The sequence below is a fragment of the Diceros bicornis genome, chromosome 26 (genome assembly GCF_020826845.1).
Source record: "Diceros bicornis minor isolate mBicDic1 chromosome 26, mDicBic1.mat.cur, whole genome shotgun sequence".
NCBI lineage: Eukaryota > Metazoa > Chordata > Mammalia > Perissodactyla > Rhinocerotidae > Diceros > Diceros bicornis.
This window is the reverse complement of record NC_080765.1, coordinates 36,096,896-36,115,024: the sequence shown is the minus strand read 5'-3', so window position 1 is coordinate 36,115,024 and position 18,129 is coordinate 36,096,896. Positions and strand designations below refer to the sequence as shown.

General features: G+C 38.8%; 1 protein-coding gene across 7 annotated transcripts in view; it reads left to right on the top strand.

Moving 5' to 3' along the window:
- Positions 1-18,129, top strand: part of MRTFB (myocardin related transcription factor B) — a 186,934-nt gene that overhangs the window by 115,222 nt on the left and 53,583 nt on the right. Inside the window, exon 1 of one of the 7 annotated variants that reach the window (XM_058570022.1) lies at positions 1,762-2,101. The exons of the other annotated variants lie outside the window; for them this stretch is intronic. Within the exon in view, the coding sequence (XP_058426005.1) occupies positions 1,981-2,101 (121 nt within the window). The 5' untranslated portion in view covers positions 1,762-1,980. Of the gene's footprint in view, positions 1-1,761; positions 2,102-18,129 lie in introns of those variants that run through there. 7 annotated transcript variants of the gene reach the window in all.

Here is an 18,129-nt window from a genome sequence, read left to right as displayed (position 1 = left end):
TAAGGAATTTCATTTGACATGTCATGTGTTGTGTAATCCCATTCTCAAAAGAGGCTGGAGAAGAGTAGATAGCTATCTTTCTAGAACAGCACCGGTTTAGTGCATAAGGACAGAATCTTCATCTAGTCCCCATCTATGTTTAAATGGTGAAGAGAATATTGATTTTTCTGGCTATAAAAATGTAAGCCTTTCTTTATCCCACAGAAGGATCATGTCAGATGCACAGTCAAAATGTATGTGTACATTTTCTTTTAAAGAGAAAATGTGCTTCCTTTAGAGAACATTTAATTGTTCATCTAAAATTAGTGACTCTTGGTCCTTGATCTAGGTCTTCTTTAGAACTCTGAGTATTATCAAAAGACTTTTTCCTGGGGCCGGCCCGGTGGCGCAAGCGGTTAAGTGCGCGCGCTCCGCTGCGGCGGCCCGGGGTTCGCTGGTTCGGATCCCGGGCGCGCACCGACGCACTGCTTGGTAAGCCATGCTGTGGCGGCGTCCCATATAAAGTGGAGGAAGATGGGCACCGATGTTAGCCCAGGGCCGTCTTCCTCAGCAAAAAAAAAGAGGAGGATTGGCGGATGTTAGCTCAGGGCTGATCTCCTCACAAAAAAAAAAAAAAAAAGACTTTTTCCTGTTGCACTATCTTCTGCTTTAATTCATTCACTCAATCATGCAACAAGTATTTATTGAGAACTCCTAATATTCCAGGCACTCTGCTAGATGTTGGTTATAAAAAAGTGAACAAAATAGATCTCTCATGGAAGAGGATTCAGTCCACTGCTCTTAAAACCTCTGATGGGTTTTATGGGAGCTCTTTGTAAAGAAGCATACTTTGATCCATTAAAAAAAAAATCAGATTCTTTTGGCTACAGCTATAGATAAATAACATGTTTGGTGTGTGTGAAAACAGGCTTGTCTCCACATTTGCCAGCAATTGCCATACCTAGAGGTTACCTCTGAGCAGCATCCCTTGTGCCTGGTGGACAGCAGTCTGTGACTTGCAGGAGAGGTGCCTGTTGTTGATAGCTTATGTGAAATTAAACTTGGGCTGGTCACTGGTTGAATCTGTTATGAAATAGAAGCTCTCGGTGTCTCTGCTTTTAATACGTGGGAGGAGATTTTTCCTTAGAACAATCATGGCGATGTTAACTCTCTCGAGAAGCCGACTAGCGGCTCAAAGGAAAACTGCTGCTGTGGTCTGGATTGGCGAAGGCAGAAAGCTGCAATTACAGTACATTTCCCTATTACAAAGAGCGCTGGCTTTGCCAGGGAGAGCCGGACGCAGCAAAAAAGCACACCAGAAAACAACTTTGGTAGTGAAATACCTCTGTTGTTATCCAGAAATGTTAGTAGCATGTTTATTCAGTATGGTGCCTCTGCTGAGATAAGACCCGCTTCCTTTGGATGCCCTAGACTGCCGTTTATTTAGCTGGAGAACTTAATGAGTAATGAATGTGCTTGTCTGGCTGATAGAAAGTATTTCCACAGCCTGCGGCTGTGTTTATAGAGAGCCAGAGAGAGACCACAGGCAGCAATTTGTCTTCTTAGGTATCAGCAAAGTCTTCTCTTTTAACAACTAGAGGATTTATTTTTAACTGCTTGACTCAGTGTTTGTCAGATGATTCGGACCGTCAAACTGCAGATTGAAGTCCCCAGCGCGGGGGAGGCTGGAATGGCAAGGGAAAGGGGGCTGGCTGGGAAAAGGGGTGGGATTTCAGCATCGTGTCTCCGTGACTCTGCCTCCCAATGTGGGAGAGAGTTTAGGGCTTCCAGCAGCATGAGTATATTTGCAGGTCAAGCTGGAAACTGAAGGGTAATGGCTGCCTTTGACTGCTTAAAGACATAATTGCCCAGTGATTGGGGTATTGTGAGGAGGCACCCAGGACCCAGGGACCAGAGTATTCTGAGCACGCCAGCCTCTGCTGTTCGGCAAATTGAGCTTTTCTCCTGCTTGATGCTGCCTGTCTCCAGAAGCCTCTCACCATGATCGATAGCTCCAAGAAGCAGCAACAGGGCTTCCCAGAGATTTTAACTGCTGGGGATTTCGAGCCATTAAAAGAAAAGGAATGCCTTGAGGGGAGCAACCAGAAAAGTCTCAAGGAAGGTCAGTTTGTCTGTGGACAGGGACAAAACTGCTAAATTCACATTCCCGTTACCCAGGCTGAGGTGTCTGCTTACCGTGCCGTGTGTCTGCTCTCTCTGTTCACTCGTGTACCTTACCCATTCTAAGTTCTTTGAAATGAAAGCTTAATGCTGTTCTTGGTAGCTCTTTCTAAAGATTCATTAACTGATAGAACTCTGGGGATTTTGCGATAGTTAATACAGTGAGGGGCTTAGGAAGCCAACCTCATTTCAGTAAAATCCTTCTCGGTTCATGTTGTATATTTTCTCGTGTTCTCCAATTTTTTTACCCCCTGCCACCTTAGAAGAGGCCATTTCCTTTTCAATATATCCAAAACACTGTTTCTTTTAGGTCTACAAACATAATTCCAGGAAATTTAATTTTTTCCAATTAATGTTTATGGCTTTTATTGTTTAAAACCAGGAAGGTAGCTAGCTCTTTCTCAATTGTCTTTAAATGATTGGTTTAATTGGTTATAATACACATTGTATCCTTTTATTTTGTTTTGTTTTTAAAAGCACACTGCTTAGTTTTGTGATTTTTTTTAACAAAGCAAAGAATAAGCTTAAGAATGCTGTCAATTATTGTTAGTGGCCACTGCACATGTACCTCACTGATTGATTTAAGAAAATGGCCAAAGGTTTGGGCGCTGCTGTCCTCTGCCCTGGCATAGTAAAGTGTGGCAAGACCAGTGCACAGCGTGCTTTACTGTAACAGCTGGAGATCAAGGGCCATGGTTTAAGAAATTCAGGATCTACAGAGACTATGTTTTTCCTGAATTTGAGATATGAAGGTCACCCCCCTCAGTACTTGTTTAATTTGAAATTTGATTTTCTAGTGTTCTTTGGGAGGAAAATCCCCCACAATAACCCCTTTTCATTTTATCTGCTTTCAGCTCTTGCCGTCAGCTACCCACTCACCTCTCCACTCGCTCTTGCTCATCTTATAGAGACCCAGAGAGTAGAGGATGTCGAGTTATCTGCCTAAGGAGCAGTTTGAGCTTCTTCCAAAAGGATATTCCTTTCTTTTTTTCTCAGACATTTAGAATATGAGAAGGAGATGATAGATTGTTACAGATTTAAAAGATGATAAGAAACAATAGTTGGACTTGCTAGAGTTGAACTACTTTTGGGTAGAAAAAACTTCTAGATTGAAACAAATGACACACAATGAAGTATAAATAGCTGTTGCCAGGACCTAAACAGTGAGGTCGCCTCTCCTTGTGCACAGCAAGCCTTATTGTAGGTTCTTACAAAATCAATACCAGTGGAGTTTTTAGGACACGTTCTGGAGACTTGCTGAGGGGAGCTTAAATTTTTTAAACTGTTAACTTAAAAAGATTATCTAGGGGCCGGCCCGGTGGCATAAGCGGTTAAGTTAAAGTGCGCGCTCCACTGCGCTGGCCCAAGGTTCGCCGGTTCGGATCCCGGGCGCGCACCAACACACTGCTTGTTGAGCCATGCTGTGGCGGCATCCCATATAAAGTGGAGGAAGATGGGCACGGATGTTAGCCCAGGGCCAGTCTTCCTCAGCAAAAAAGAGGAGGATTGGCATCGGATGTTAGCTCAGGGCTCGTCTTTCTCACACACACAAAAAAAGATTATCTATGCATCATTTAAGTCAAGTTCAAGTGTTAAGCTCCTATTAATACCATAAATTTAAAACAATTTTTGTGCTACTTAAAAAACTGGGAAAGTAGAGAAAAATGGAATAGGAGAAATAAAAAGATGTTGCAACAGCAGAGTATGATAAAGGAGCATAGAAAGCAAGGGTTAAAAATATAAAAACAGGATAGGAGAATTATGAACCGGAACAGCAAAGTAGAGTCAAGATGATTACATAATGTGTAGATTCTTTCCCTAACATTTGTAACCATGCTTTCACTTTACACATATGCAGTGGTATAATGTCAAAAGAGCAAGAGCTTGGACTCACGAGTGAGATGGACTTGGAATCAAATCCCAGGCGCACTATTTTCTAGCTTTGTGACCCTGGACATGTTCACTGCTCCGAGCCTTCATTTCCTTATTTGTACAATGAGGGTAAACAATACGTACTTCATAGTGTTTTTATGAGATGCTTGGTTTAATGCCAGTTTGTCATCCCTCTTCTTATTTTTTTAACCCTTTATGTTTTCCTTTTATTTAAAATTTAATTTTTAAAATCCTGTATATCGATAAAATAGAGAAGTATTCTATATATTACTGTTATGTAAATTCATGGGTATAAAGAGATAAGGGGAGAGAACTTTAATATTTAAAACATTCCACAGATATGATTGGATGATCAAATTCATTTATCTCACCACAGTTGCATTGAACTGGCTTTTGCTTTATGTCTCAGCAGACTGTATTTGTACTCATTTTCTGCTAGAGATAGGGCTGAGGGTAAAAACATAGAGCTGTCAAGAGTGATCTGTTATCTCAAAGGTAGTGACATTGAAAGAGGATTAGATCTGAGTTGAATTAGAATGGAAAAAATAGGAGAAATTTTGCAGAAAGCTCCTTTTTTGTTTGGAGTAGTGTGAAAATAACTTGGTTGCTATGCAGGATTGAACTCCTGGAATTCAGTGTGTCACAGTCACTGCCTGCAGACAGACACCAACGGTCAGCTTATTCGACTCGTAGAGTATGACATTGCAGCAAGCCACTGCTGCGCTTCACCTGCTTTTAGTTCTTGGGTCATACGTCAGTTTTATTAATCCATGAAAGTTGGTTGATATGGCAGCCATTGTTCAAACGCTAAAACGCTCTAGAGTCTAATTAGATCCTATGCCATTTTGTCAAAAGAGACAAATCTATAAGTGACTATTAGTAATGTCTAATGGTCTATGCCTCGTGTTAAGGAACACTAAAATATTTATTATATTTCACATGAATAGTGTTTGGTTTTCCACTCATTTTTGGCAAAGTTGGCTTTTGTATTTGTTTGTTTGAAAGAACAACCTCTGGGATTTTTTTTAATGTCTGAATAATAAGTTTCCAGGTAATGCAGGAACGATAAATTTTGGTCCGTTTAGTTCTAATCACGCAGACACAGCTTGGTCTCTCTGGTGTTTCTGATGTGTGTCTGCTGTAAGGGGTTGGAGTCCACTCTGCCTCTCAAGTAGTTGCTCTAGTTCTTGCTTATATTGGGACATTTTAGAATTCCTGTTATTGTTGACAGTGCTAGTTAGCTGAAATTATTAATGGGGGAAAACAGACTTTGTAAGCAAATAATCATTGGTTTCAGAAGTTTATGTGACACCTTAACAAGAAAATTTAAGAGGAAAATGTTCTAAGTGTCGACTGCCTATGTATAGTTGTCACCCATACCAGAGAATTGTTTGGATAGTAAAGCAATATCACCTCACAGTTTTGTTAGTGCTTATATAAACTTTTTGATAAATACCAACCCATGTGTGTAGTTGAAGAATTTAATTATTTTTCTGCTTTAGGTGAGAATAGCAATAAATTTCATGAATTCTGATCAAATTCAAAATAGGGAATTTTCCTTAGAATAGTTTCTTTTGTTAAAGCAGCAATAGGGAATCTCAACTTTTGACTTATCCACAAAAGAGTTAGAACATTTTCTATTAATGTTCAACACGGATGAGATTTAAATTTAATTTCTGGTTCTACAACTAAAGAAGGATATTACAAATCTCTGACTTGACAACTTAAGAATTAATAATTAACAAATTTTGAGAGAAAATCAAGTAAATTGAGATGATTTAATTCAGATAAGTGGTTTGAGTCATTACTGAGATAATGAATCATAATACCATTGCTACCAGCTAGTTATATCCCATATTTATCAAAGACAAAAACGGTAGCAAATGGATTTAAAGAGGAAAAATTGATGTTCAATATACAGAGCTTTCTAATGGTGAAAATGAAATACCGCAGAAAGAAAACTGGGTTGTGTGTTAATTACTTTGACTAAACTAACTGCTCTAACAAACAACCCCCAAACTCAGTGTTTTAACAAATCAAAGTGCATTTCTTGCTTAAAACATAGTCCAAGGTGGGTTGGACAGCTATCCTAGCCAGCTGTCCTCCAAGTATGACTTGGGGATCTGGGCTCCTTTCATTATGTGGCTCAACCATGGGTGTGGGGGGAGGAGTTACAGATTTGGGGGACTACATTCACAAATCTGTCACAGGCTGGTTAATAAGAGTTGCGATCAAGTGTGTGAAATTTTACGGTAGATAACATAGAAGGCAGTGGAGGAGATTAATGTGGTGTACTGGGACATGGCTATAGTAGATCTATTTATGAAAAAAATGCACATTTGTCTGAGATATTCTGAGTAATCCAACCTGGGGAAAACAGATTAAGTAAATACCTTTATCAAAGCATCAAAACTTTTTTAAGTGATTATCTCATAATTTTAAGAAATTATCTCATACATACTCCCTGCACTGTTCATTAGCCACATATGGCTATTTAAATTTAAATTAAAAATAATTCAAGTGAAATAAAGTTTTTAAAAATTCAGCTCCTCATTCACATGAGCCACATTTCAGCTTCTCAGTATGCACATGTGGTTAGTGGCTATTGTGTTGAACGGTGCCGATTATAAAACATTTCCATCACTGCGGAGAGTTCTGTTGGATGGTCCTGCTCCTCACTTTCCTCCTTCGTGCCTTCGCCCACAATGTCCCTCTCACCCCAGCTCTGCAGGTCAAAGTCTCTTAAAACCCAGTCCCTGCGCCGCTTCCTAAAGAAAGTCACTTGATCCTGTTAGATAAAATTAATTTCTTCTCTCCTGTATATTCCCAATAACTTGATCTACATCTCTTTACGGCATTTCCCCTTTGGCCATTGTGATAAATATCTGTACTATCTTCACTATTAGACCATAATACTTTTTGGAGATAGGATCATTGTTTGGATCATTTTGTACCTCACCCCCAGTGTCCTGCATCTCATAATAAACATTATTATTATGCAACAAGTATTTAAAGAGTATTATACCCCTCCCTGCCTTCTTAAGCAGAATATAATTTGAACGATTACCTTCAGATATAATTTATAATTAAATTATAAATTAATGGCTAACCCAAAATGTAATACATTGGTGCCTTAAGGCACTGTTGAGGTGTATAAAATCATTTGCCCATGCACAGAATAATCCCTAGATCATTAATAGATTACTAGAATTGTTATTTATTGTTTGATTTTTGTCATCTGCCACTTTCAGCTATTCTCCCTTTTCTGATTTGCTGCTTCTAATCTTCTTTAAAGTAAGCAACATATTAACAAAATGTAATAGTGGGATCCTGATTCCATTGTTGATTCAACTAAAATTTATTGAGCCATAGTGGGAGAAACAGACAAACAGGCGATTGAAGTAAAGAATGCTACAAAGCCCTCTGTAAGTAAAGCACATGAATTTTGCAACATTTTTTTATTTCTCTGGGAATTTCTTCTTTGTTTTCTGCCAATGTTCTACATACTTGAAAGTGTTATACAAGTGAGATATCACTAAATTAATGTTTTTAAAAAATAAATTTAATATGCTCCTCATAATAAATTCAAATAACCACAGGTACGAAGGAAAATGTAAAAGATTCCTCTTCCCAAATATGATTCAATGTTTTTTAAAACTGGGTGCATACTACTTGAGAGATTAAATTATATAATTTTTTATTAAAAATAGTTTCATTTGGTAAAAATTTGAGTGCTTCTACACAGCATCATGCCAGGGGTTGTAAACCATCAAGGAGCTCACAGTCTAAAAAGCTAGAAACTGAATGATAATATAGGAGTTAAAATATGCACACACATAAAAGAGACAGCAGACGAAACCCATGTGCTTTGGTCCAAATGAGTGAGGATTACAGACTGTAAGGGCCAGGCCTCTCTCTTGCTCTCTCTTGTGCTTCAGACCTATATGGTCATCTACATCCCTGACATCTCCAGTGGCCCCCTTACTTCTTCCCGTGAAACATAATCCACCAGGGTTTCCTATCGCAGTTAATGGCACCTCTGTCCACCCCTTGGCTCACGCCAGGAACCTAAATGGGAGCCATCCTTGACACCTTCTTTGACCTCCTCCTCATAACCTATTACCACATCCTGTTACCAAATCTGTTCATTCTGCCTCAAAATTATTTCACTTATCCACAGCACTGTTTCACCATGGCCACCACCCTTGTCCAGGTCTCCTTCCTCACGTAGAATCTTTACAGGAATCTTGACTTAAGTAGAGAGAGAGCTGCCTAGCTGAGCTCTCCCCACCCACTCTGGCCGCTTTACTGAGTGAGGCCCTGCGTCTGTCTCCAGAAGCGTGTTGTACTTCTCCCTCCCTCTGCTGCTATTCTCTCCCAGAATGCCTCTCCCTGCCCGCCCCCACCCCCACCCCAGTGGCCTGAATAACTGCAGCTCATCCTTTCACCTGCATCATCATGCACAGTTGCCTTGATATGAGGAAAGCACACAAATTATGGCAGTTCTCAGTTCTCTTTATGTTTTGGTGGGCAAATTGGCACATGTGTGTGTGTATGTAGGTGTATGTATGAGTGTATATATATGACTATATATAGACATACTTGTATGTGTGTCAGTCAGTCCCATTTCTGAATCCACAAAATAGGAAACAAAACCAAGATATTGAGCCAGGATCAAGTGAACTCAAGAGAGTAGCTTGTGCTGACTATTCTGGGAAGAACTGGAGGTAAATAATATTCCATGGTTTTCCTTTTTCATTGTTAACTGTCCTTTTATTCAGAGAGCCTGCCTTAGGAATTTACATTAAGACATTTCAGAATGTTTTATACAACGTACATTTTCCCATTTTAGAGGGGTTAGGAAAGAGCTTTAACCCACACCTATAGCTGCTCGCTGAAATTCGAATACAGTGGTGGAATATAGAATTTCTGATTGCCCCCAAAATAAGAAAAATAAACATTATCTTCTTGTGGAACCATAAAGGGTAAGAAATCTAGAAGTTCAAGTGTAGAACCAGCATTGTCCTACGGATTAAAAATTAATTGTCTGAAAAAACAAATCAAGTATTGTTTTAACCTCTTTACATTGCTGGTGATCAGGCAATGGGTGGATGATTTTGCTTTTGAAGTGCCTGTTATTTGTGTTGTATTTCCATTTATCCTACTGCGTACTTTATTTCCACTGCTTTTTAACCAGGTGAGATTTTGTGTGTGTGTGTGTGAGGAAGATCAGCCCTGAGCTAACATCTGATGCAAATCCTCCTCTTTTTGCTGAGGAAGATTGGCCCTGGGCTAATCTTCCTCTGCTTTATGTGGGACGCCGCCACAGCTGGCTCGACCAGTGGTGCATCGGTCTGCGCCCAGGATCCGAACCTGTGAACCCCGGGCCACCAAAGCAGAGCACGCAAACTTAACCACTATGCCACTGGGCCGGCCCCCCAAATGAGATTTTTTAAATATATATATGTATAATATCTTCCTGTATGTCTGCCACAAGCTAACGTTATCCCTGCCATTCTGTACCAGGCCCCCTGGCTTGATATCACGTTGTCATACCACGAGAAGCATACTTTAAATTCATTCCAACTTTTGACAAAAAGGAGAAGGGAATTTGTGTGAAGGTATGATCAGTTTAAAGAAACATGCCCCATTTTTAGCAGTCTGTTTCCGTGGTAACAGAAGCAGCAGCCAACCACAGAGTTATCAAAGTGCCTGTAAATTTCCAAGGCTGAGTGTTGAAAACATTGTCTTCCTGACCTCATGCTGCAGATTAATGCAGGAAACCTACAGTGTGTTAGCCAGGACTGTTAGCATTTTAGTTTTTACTTCATTTTTGCTCTTTAATTCCTAATAGAGAGTAAATCCAGCATTCTAGACTGTGACCTCCTTCCTAGCAAAGGTCAGTGATTTAGAATTCTGCAGTTTGTACTAGCTACCTGTTCCCCGTTGCCCCCCACCCCAGTGGACTTCATAAGGATGCAGTAGACTTTCTGATATTGGACTGAAAGGCAATATTTCCTACGTAGTCTAAGGCCTAACTTTTTCAAACACTAATTTGCACAGGTTTTTTAGTTAACTTGATGTTGTCTCTCCCTTTTTTAAATGGAAAATGATCATAATATAAAAATTCCTAATCAAAATGCTATTTGCTCTCCATAGCATTGGAGGTTGAAATTTATGTGCACACTGTAACTCTGCTTTTGCTTCAGCAGGAAGTGGTGATGGAAGTTTGCTTAAGCAGTGCAGATAGCATGGCTCTTATAGGACAAACTACCATTTTATTTTTGGCCTCTTTGCATTCCATTTTTTCAAATTACTTAAAGAAGAACCTTATTTTATAATTGGCAAATTAGACCCCTGAAAATACAACCAAAGGTCTGTAATTTTGTTTGCTACTTTTTATCATCTATGAGAGTTCTTGAGTGCTTTTTCTCTTCTTTAATGCAGCATGAATTTCACATTAATTGTAAGTAGAGATGAAATTACTATCTACCAGTTTTTCATGGTCTTCTTTACTCCTTTGCCCTTAGCCTTCCCTTTTTAGTCTTCTTTTATCCTTCGATACAACATAATTAGATTTTGTCTTCTATTCTACCACATACATCAGTTCAGAAATACCCAAGCCTCAAATTCATACAACAAAGCGAAACAGTATTGGTTCTGCTCCGTGATAAACACTTGCCCATAGAAAATCCTTTTGGTGATTTTTTTCTTAAATTTGGCATAGTAGTCTCTTTTCTTAGAAAATAGTAACTCAGTTATATACGCTAAGTATGCAAAGTTAAGTAAAGCATGTTTATTAAAACTTCTATATTGTAGAAGGTGCTAGAATATAAAGATGAAGTCTAGAAGGAGAAATCGTGGCCAAAAAAACCCAACAAAACCTAGAATTCAGTGTGATAGGGAATACATAATGTAGCTGTTATTGTAGTTATCAAAACATTAAAAGATGAAGTCACCATTAGTGGTTAAGAGAATTATGGTGGTGTCAGGAGGCTAGCTAGGAGTGGGGTGGGAAATAAGAAATTTGATTATTGAGTAGTTTCTTAAAGTGTGTTGTTCTGCTAACTGTTCTTTTCTTTATTGAGGTAAAATTCACGTAATATAAGGTTAATCATTTTAAAGTGAACAATTCGGAGGCATTTAGTTTATTCACAATGTTGTGCAACCACCCCTCTAATTCCAAAACATTTTTATCACTGTGAAGAAAACCCTGTACCCATTAAGCAGTTACTCCAATACCCTTTTCCCCCCATTTCCTGGCAACCGCCAATCTGAGCTCTGTCTTTATGGATTTACCAATTTTGGATATTTCACATTTATGGAATCATACAATATGTGACTTTTGTATCTGGCTTCCTTCACTTAGCATAATGTTTTTCAGATTCATCAAGGTTGTAGCACACATCAGTACTTCATTCCTTTCAATGGCTGAATAATATTCCATTGTATGGATATACCACAATTTGTTTATCCATTCATCTGTTGATGATGTTTGGACTGTTTCTACTTTTTAGCTATTGTGAGTAATCCTGCTATGAACATGTATGTACATGTATGTGTGAGTACCTGTTTTCAGTTCTTTTCAGTTCACCTAGAAGTGGAATTGCTGGGCTGCAGCTGTTCTTAACTAAAATTTCATATAATGAGCCTTAGAAAGAGCTGCTAAATGTTCTAATTTTGTATCTTGTGGTCCTTTTCTCTGATAAAGATGATATAGTTCAGAGCCAATGAGTGACTTGCCAGTTCACTGACTGAATTCTCTCCCCTAAGCTGTTGCCATTATTAGTTGGAGCATTTCAGTAATAAATAACCATGTTTCTCTTTTCATCTTGCTCTTCACAGTCTGCAATGATTATTTCAAACCTCCTTCACTGGTCTGAAAACTAACTTTTCCTTCATTTATCTCACTTTCAACAGATGACCTTTCTTCCTCCTTCTCTGAGAAAATAAAAGCCATCATTTGGGAACTCCCTGGACTTCCCAGACCAAATCTATAAACCTACCTGCAGCTGTATCCAGTCCTCATTGCCCTCCTATTGTGATAGAGGAAGTGTCTCTTAACAAAGGCTGTCCTTGTACGTTTTGAATCCCCTCCCCTTCAAGGGACCTGCTGCCTCCTATTCTCTCATTCCTTCTCATTCATATTCATTCCCATTCTTTCCCTTCCCTCCCTCCCCTCCCCTTCCCTCTCTCTTGCTCTTCATGAGTTATAAACTTGCTCAAGTATGTTTCAACTTAAAGTTCCACACCCCTCAAGCTTTTCACCTTCTCTCCTACCCTTCATGGGCAACATCTTAAAAGCATTGCTTCCATTTACGTCATTCACACTCTTGCCCCTATGTTACTCCTTAACCTCCTCCAGTCTGACTTTCATCCCTCACTCCAAAAAGTAGCTCCTCCATGTAGTAAAACGGTTGACCCAGTTGGTCATGACCTCCATCTAGAAAAACTTTTACAGACATCTTCCAGGCTCCTCCTCCTTAGGCAGCTTCCTCTGGTTTCCTTTGTTGCATCTTCATCCCGTGGCTGACCTATAAATGGGCTTTTAATTGTTGACTTTCCTAAGAGTACAGTCCTGGACTTCTTTTGCCTTCTCTTTCTATATTCTCTACCTTGGCAAACTCCCATGGCTTCAAATACCACATAAGTGACAACTTCCAAATTTCTGTCTCCTGCCAAGACCTGCCTTCTGAAATCTAGACCCATATTGCCAATTGTCATTTTGACATCCTCACTTCCAATTCAACCATGTCCAAGACTGAAACTCCCTACTGGCCAACTTGTCTCAGTAAGTGGTTTACCCAGGTGCATAAGCCAGAAACCCCGGAGTCATCTTTGTTGTTCTTTCTCCTTCAAACACAACATCTCGTCCCTTACTACATACTGTTGATTTTATTCTAAATACATCTCAAATCTGTCCATTACATCTCGCAGCTATGTTGGAGTTGAAGAAAAAAATGAGGTTTCTACCCTGGAACATCAGAAAAATTCTACCAGATTTATAAATAAATGCGTGGTTTACAAGAGAAAGCTTAACCTGAGCTTCTGTCAACTGCTGTAAATATCTCTGCATTCAGTCAAAAACCCAGCCCCATCACCCTTACTACTTCTTTTAATATCTTTTGGTCCCTTACTGCTTATTAGTTATACCAAACTTTACTATTATTTTGGCATGATATTGCCAACAGTCTTAGGTGAGAGAAAGTGAATTTAAAGTTACCTTAAAACACGATGATGTACGTTGTGGGGAAGGGATGAACAAAAAGGTACTCTCTTAGCCTGTAAGTGGGAATATGGATTGGTGCAACCATTTGGATTGCAGCATGCCCCTATCAAAACTTTAAATGCATGTTCCATTATTAGAAATTTAATCTATATATATATCATCAAAGGATGCCAAAAAATGAATGAGAATAATCATTGCAGCGTTGTTTAGAATAGCAAAAAATCTAGAAACTTAAGTGTATATGGTTGATACATCCATATGTTAGATACAGCCATTAACACAGCCAGTAAGAACAATGAGTTGGATTTCATGTTATTTTTTTTTAAAAGCAAATTACTGGACTACATGACTAGTGTGATCCCACCCATGTATTTCCTTTGCATACTTTATATTTAATATTGCCAGAATATTCACGAAACATTCTCTGGAGCCATAGAAATTTAACAGTGGTAACCTTTGTGGAGAAGGACTGGAAGTGTAGGGTGCAGTGGACTGACTTGTACTTTTCTTTTTAATGCCTTTTTTGTGTGCATGTGTCAGTTTTATTTTAACAAGTAGAAAAATTTCTTATAGAACATGGATTTTTAAATAGAGATATTAGTGCTACATATAGTGGTATATTTCTGAGTCCCGGGCTCAGAAGGAAACCTTTCAGAGTGTGACTTCTTACCCTTTGACTGCAAAATAAACCATTCACAGCAAAGAAGTATAAATATATGAATCTTTGTGGAATTACATTTTTAAGAATCCTGTTGATAATGGGGTAGGCTCTGCATGTATGGGGGGCAGGGGGTATATGGGAAATCTCTGTACCTCCCTCTCAATTTTCTTATAAACCTAAAACTGCTCAAAAAAAAAAATCTTAAAAAAATCCTTATGGGGCCAGCCCCGTGGCTTAGCGGTTAAGTGTGTGCGCTCCGCTACTGGCAGCCCGGGTTTGGTTCCTGAGTGCGCACTGACGCACCGCTTCTCCGGCCATACTGAGGCCACGTCCCACATACAGCAACTAGAAGGATGTGCAACTATGACATACAACTATCTACTGGGGCTCTGGGGGAAAAAAAAGGAGGAGGATTGGCAATAGATGTTAGCTCAGAGCCGGTCTTCCTCAGCAAAAAAGAAGAAGAGGATTAGCATGGATGTTAGCTCAGGGCTGATCTTCCTCACCAAAAAAAAAAAAAAAATCCTTATAGTTTTATCTTTTTTTTAAAAAGTGGTTGTCTTCACCAAGTATCTAAAGTAATCATAGTAGTAGTAGCAATAATAATCACCACCACCTTTTAAAACGTTTATTTTTAAAGTAAAGGAAAAGTAGTTCATCAGTCTTTTGCCCTTTCAATATAAATTCTTTGAAGATGTTTCTTGCCCTCACCTGATTAAACAAATGCAAATATGTACCTTACTGCTCAGCTGCTGCTGAATACAACACAAAACCAGGAGTGAAAGGGGCCCTCAACCTTCATGGTTCTAAGGTGTTACTCAGAGGCAGGTTAATCCCTCCTGTATCTAAATTCAAAAGATAACATGAGAACGTTGGCTTTTCTAAATTGTCTTGTTTTATAGGATCAGGCTGCTAATTTAACACTATTTAAACAATACATAATAAATTTTTGCCAAAGTCCAACCTCTTCATTCTTTTACTTGCTCAGTCATCTGTTTGAAAAAATTAAAAAACTGAAACCAGGGTCTGTTTTTTTTTGCCTAGTATTGACTTCAAAGTCAATACATCGTCAATTCTAGAGTATTCTTTAGTTTTCCATCTTTGCTTTTGCTTCTGGTTTACCCAGTCTTCACTTGACTGCTCAGGTTTTGGGGTTTTTTCACCCCTCGTGATTCTGTCGTTTATTCTGTCCAGTGTCCTGTAATTAAATAATACACATTGGCTCTTCTCTCTAACGCGCACACAGCCACTCATCTCCCTTCCCCTCCTCGGCCCACCCTCCTTCATACCCCAGAATTGAAACTAGCTATTTATAAAGAATTTCCAAGACCGTGGCTGCCTGCCATACTGCTTCCCAGAAAGTGTCATTTCTGCCTTGTTTTTATGATATACCGTCCTCAGATGTCCCCTTGCAAACCCCCTGGGCCAAAACTGTGCTTTGTTTTAGCTTCTTCAATTCGTGCTAAACTGCTCTATGTTATTAAAATGCTGCATAATATTTTTTTCTTTAGAGTGAAAAGGCACTTTAATTGCATCATATTAAGGAAACATTTCAAACATTCAACTTACAGAAACAAAAGAGAATAGACATATCTTGGTTCAAAAGGCAGCTGGAAATTTTGAAGTGGGCTATAAGTATTATGTGAAAGACATTATTTTAAGGTTTTTTATATTGGAAACTAATCCTAAAATTTTGTTCTAAAGGCCCTTTAAACCATTTAAGAAACGGGGGAAAGGAACTAAAAGATACTTTTAAATACCTAAACTATTTGTGATGCTGAATAATAATGACATTTCATCTTTACCATTAGATAAGCTACCTTTCATTTTTTGGAATGGTGGTTAAAATTGTGTTTTTACTTTTCTTCTATAAAAAAAGCAAATTCAAAACACTTCTGTTGACACAATATTGTTTTTATCTGTTGTACCAAGGAATAACACTAAGTAGGATTTTCAAAATTATATGTGTTTTTTCTCTGTGTTGAAATGTAATAGGAAACCATGAACATTAGCCCTAAGAGATAATAAGACATCATCTTGGAAAAATTCAATAATTAATTAAAACTTTTTTCTCTAAATGCAACAGATATAAAGTAGTCTGTATGCATGTTCCCACACGTCTGCTATAATTTCAAAGATGATGGTTTGCACACCAAGAAATTAGTCTCCTTACTTTATGGCTATGCCTTATATGGACCACATGGGGATATTTCTCCTAGGAATTAAGGAAATAACTGGAAATAAAGAATGAACTTTATACACAAAAATTCCATCATAGCGTTATTTATAATTGCAAAAATTGGAAACAACCTAAATGATAAACAGTAGAGGGTATTTAGTAAACAATGGCATGTCCACCCAACAGAATATTTTATGTAGCTTGAAATAATAAGAATGTTTATCATGGTATGTACAGTGTGATCATAGTATGTAGAAGCAGAGAATCAAAAGTTACACTTAGGAGACAGAGGAAATATACCAATATGGTAACAGTGGTTGTGTGTTTCTCTGGGTGATGATAATTACTGGTGATTTTCTTTTTTAGTTTCTTCTCCCTCCTCTTTTATATTCCCTCATTTTGTGTAATGAACATATATCACTCTTATAATAGGTAAGAAGATTTTTTTTAATAAAAAATAAAAGACTTGGACTCAGGCTAGTTAACAAAGATGACACATATGATAAGCAAATGGCTCTATAACTTCACCTCCTTCTATTGATGGGGGTCGTTTGCATACCTCTTATGAGTTTTGTCGTCTGGAAATACAGAGCTGTTATAGAATTTCAACTCATGGTAACTATTTTTGCACAGAGAATTCAGCACTAGCTGAATAATGATATATATATATATATATTTTTTTTTTTATATCTGCCACTCCCTTTTTTTGAGAAAAATCAAACAGGTTTAAACCCAACCATTTTAAACTTAAGGACTTCTTAGGACCGTGTGTTGGATTATTTTGTTTCTACATTTTTCAAAGATAAAGACATTATTTGAAAATATTCAAATGTGAGCAATTGTAACATGAATTTTATTTCAACTCTATTATTACTGTCGTTTGTTTTCTGAAAGGTGTAGCCATTCACTCACTGAGTGTTTTGAACTTTTTTCTCCCTGAGAATTCTATCATAGATTTACATGTTTTCTTTTCTTGCATGTAATTATTTGTGAGGTGGCCACGGAGGATACTGAATTTTAGTCAATTTACCAATAGGAAGGAAGCTATAATGTTAGCCCAGTAGCACATTCATCAGCTCAACTAGGCACCAGGGGGAGAGAGCTCTTGGTTCGATTTTTGGACATGAGGCCATCGCCAGGGAGACTGGCTCCTTAGGTAGCTGTATCACCACCACCCGCTGCCGCCACAAGAAAGCAGTGCTGGACCAGTGTCTAGTCTTCTGTTTGTGGCTACAGAAATGCAGTCTTGTCAACACATGCAGAGTATGTCAGGTTTTCCAGAGATCAGCCAGTGTACCAGTTTATTCATTGGTCTTAAGAACTACAACTGTGCGACAGGCCCAGTGGCATTCAGTGATCTGGGCCTTCCCTCCCACCGTGCAGACGTGAGTATGGAGTCTGCAAAGGGAAGAAGACGGTCCCCCAGAGAAACTTGAGAAAGCATCTTGATCCTGCAACCACGAATGCCTCTGTGATCATTAATAGTGTCAGGGCCTCTATTTTCAGGGTCTCTTATCCCCTTCACAGTCCTAGATAAGCACTACCAAATTCTGCCCAACTCTAGTTTTCCAGTGTTGCAGGACAATTAGGCTGTCTACATCATCCAAGCCTTGTTCTTCCTGGCCTTGGACGTTCTGCCTGTAAGGTGCAGATATTGGTTGTCATTTATTACATGGTAACTTTTTTACTAATTCAATGAGTGATAAGTACTAAAAGGAAGTTTGATATTTTCCCAACTTATGAGCCTGTACCTACTTGATTGATACTTTTTTTTTTAATTTTATTTATTTATTTATTTATTTTTCCCAAAGCCCCAGTAGATAGCTGTATGTCATAGCTGCACATCCTTCTAGTCGCTGTATGTGGGACGCGGCCTCAGCGTGGCCAGAGAAGCGGTGCGTCGGTGCGCGCCCGGGATCCGAACCCGGGCCGCCAGCAGCGGAGCACGCACACCTAACCACTAAGCCATGGGGCTGGCCCCTGATTGATACTTTTTACAACCATTAG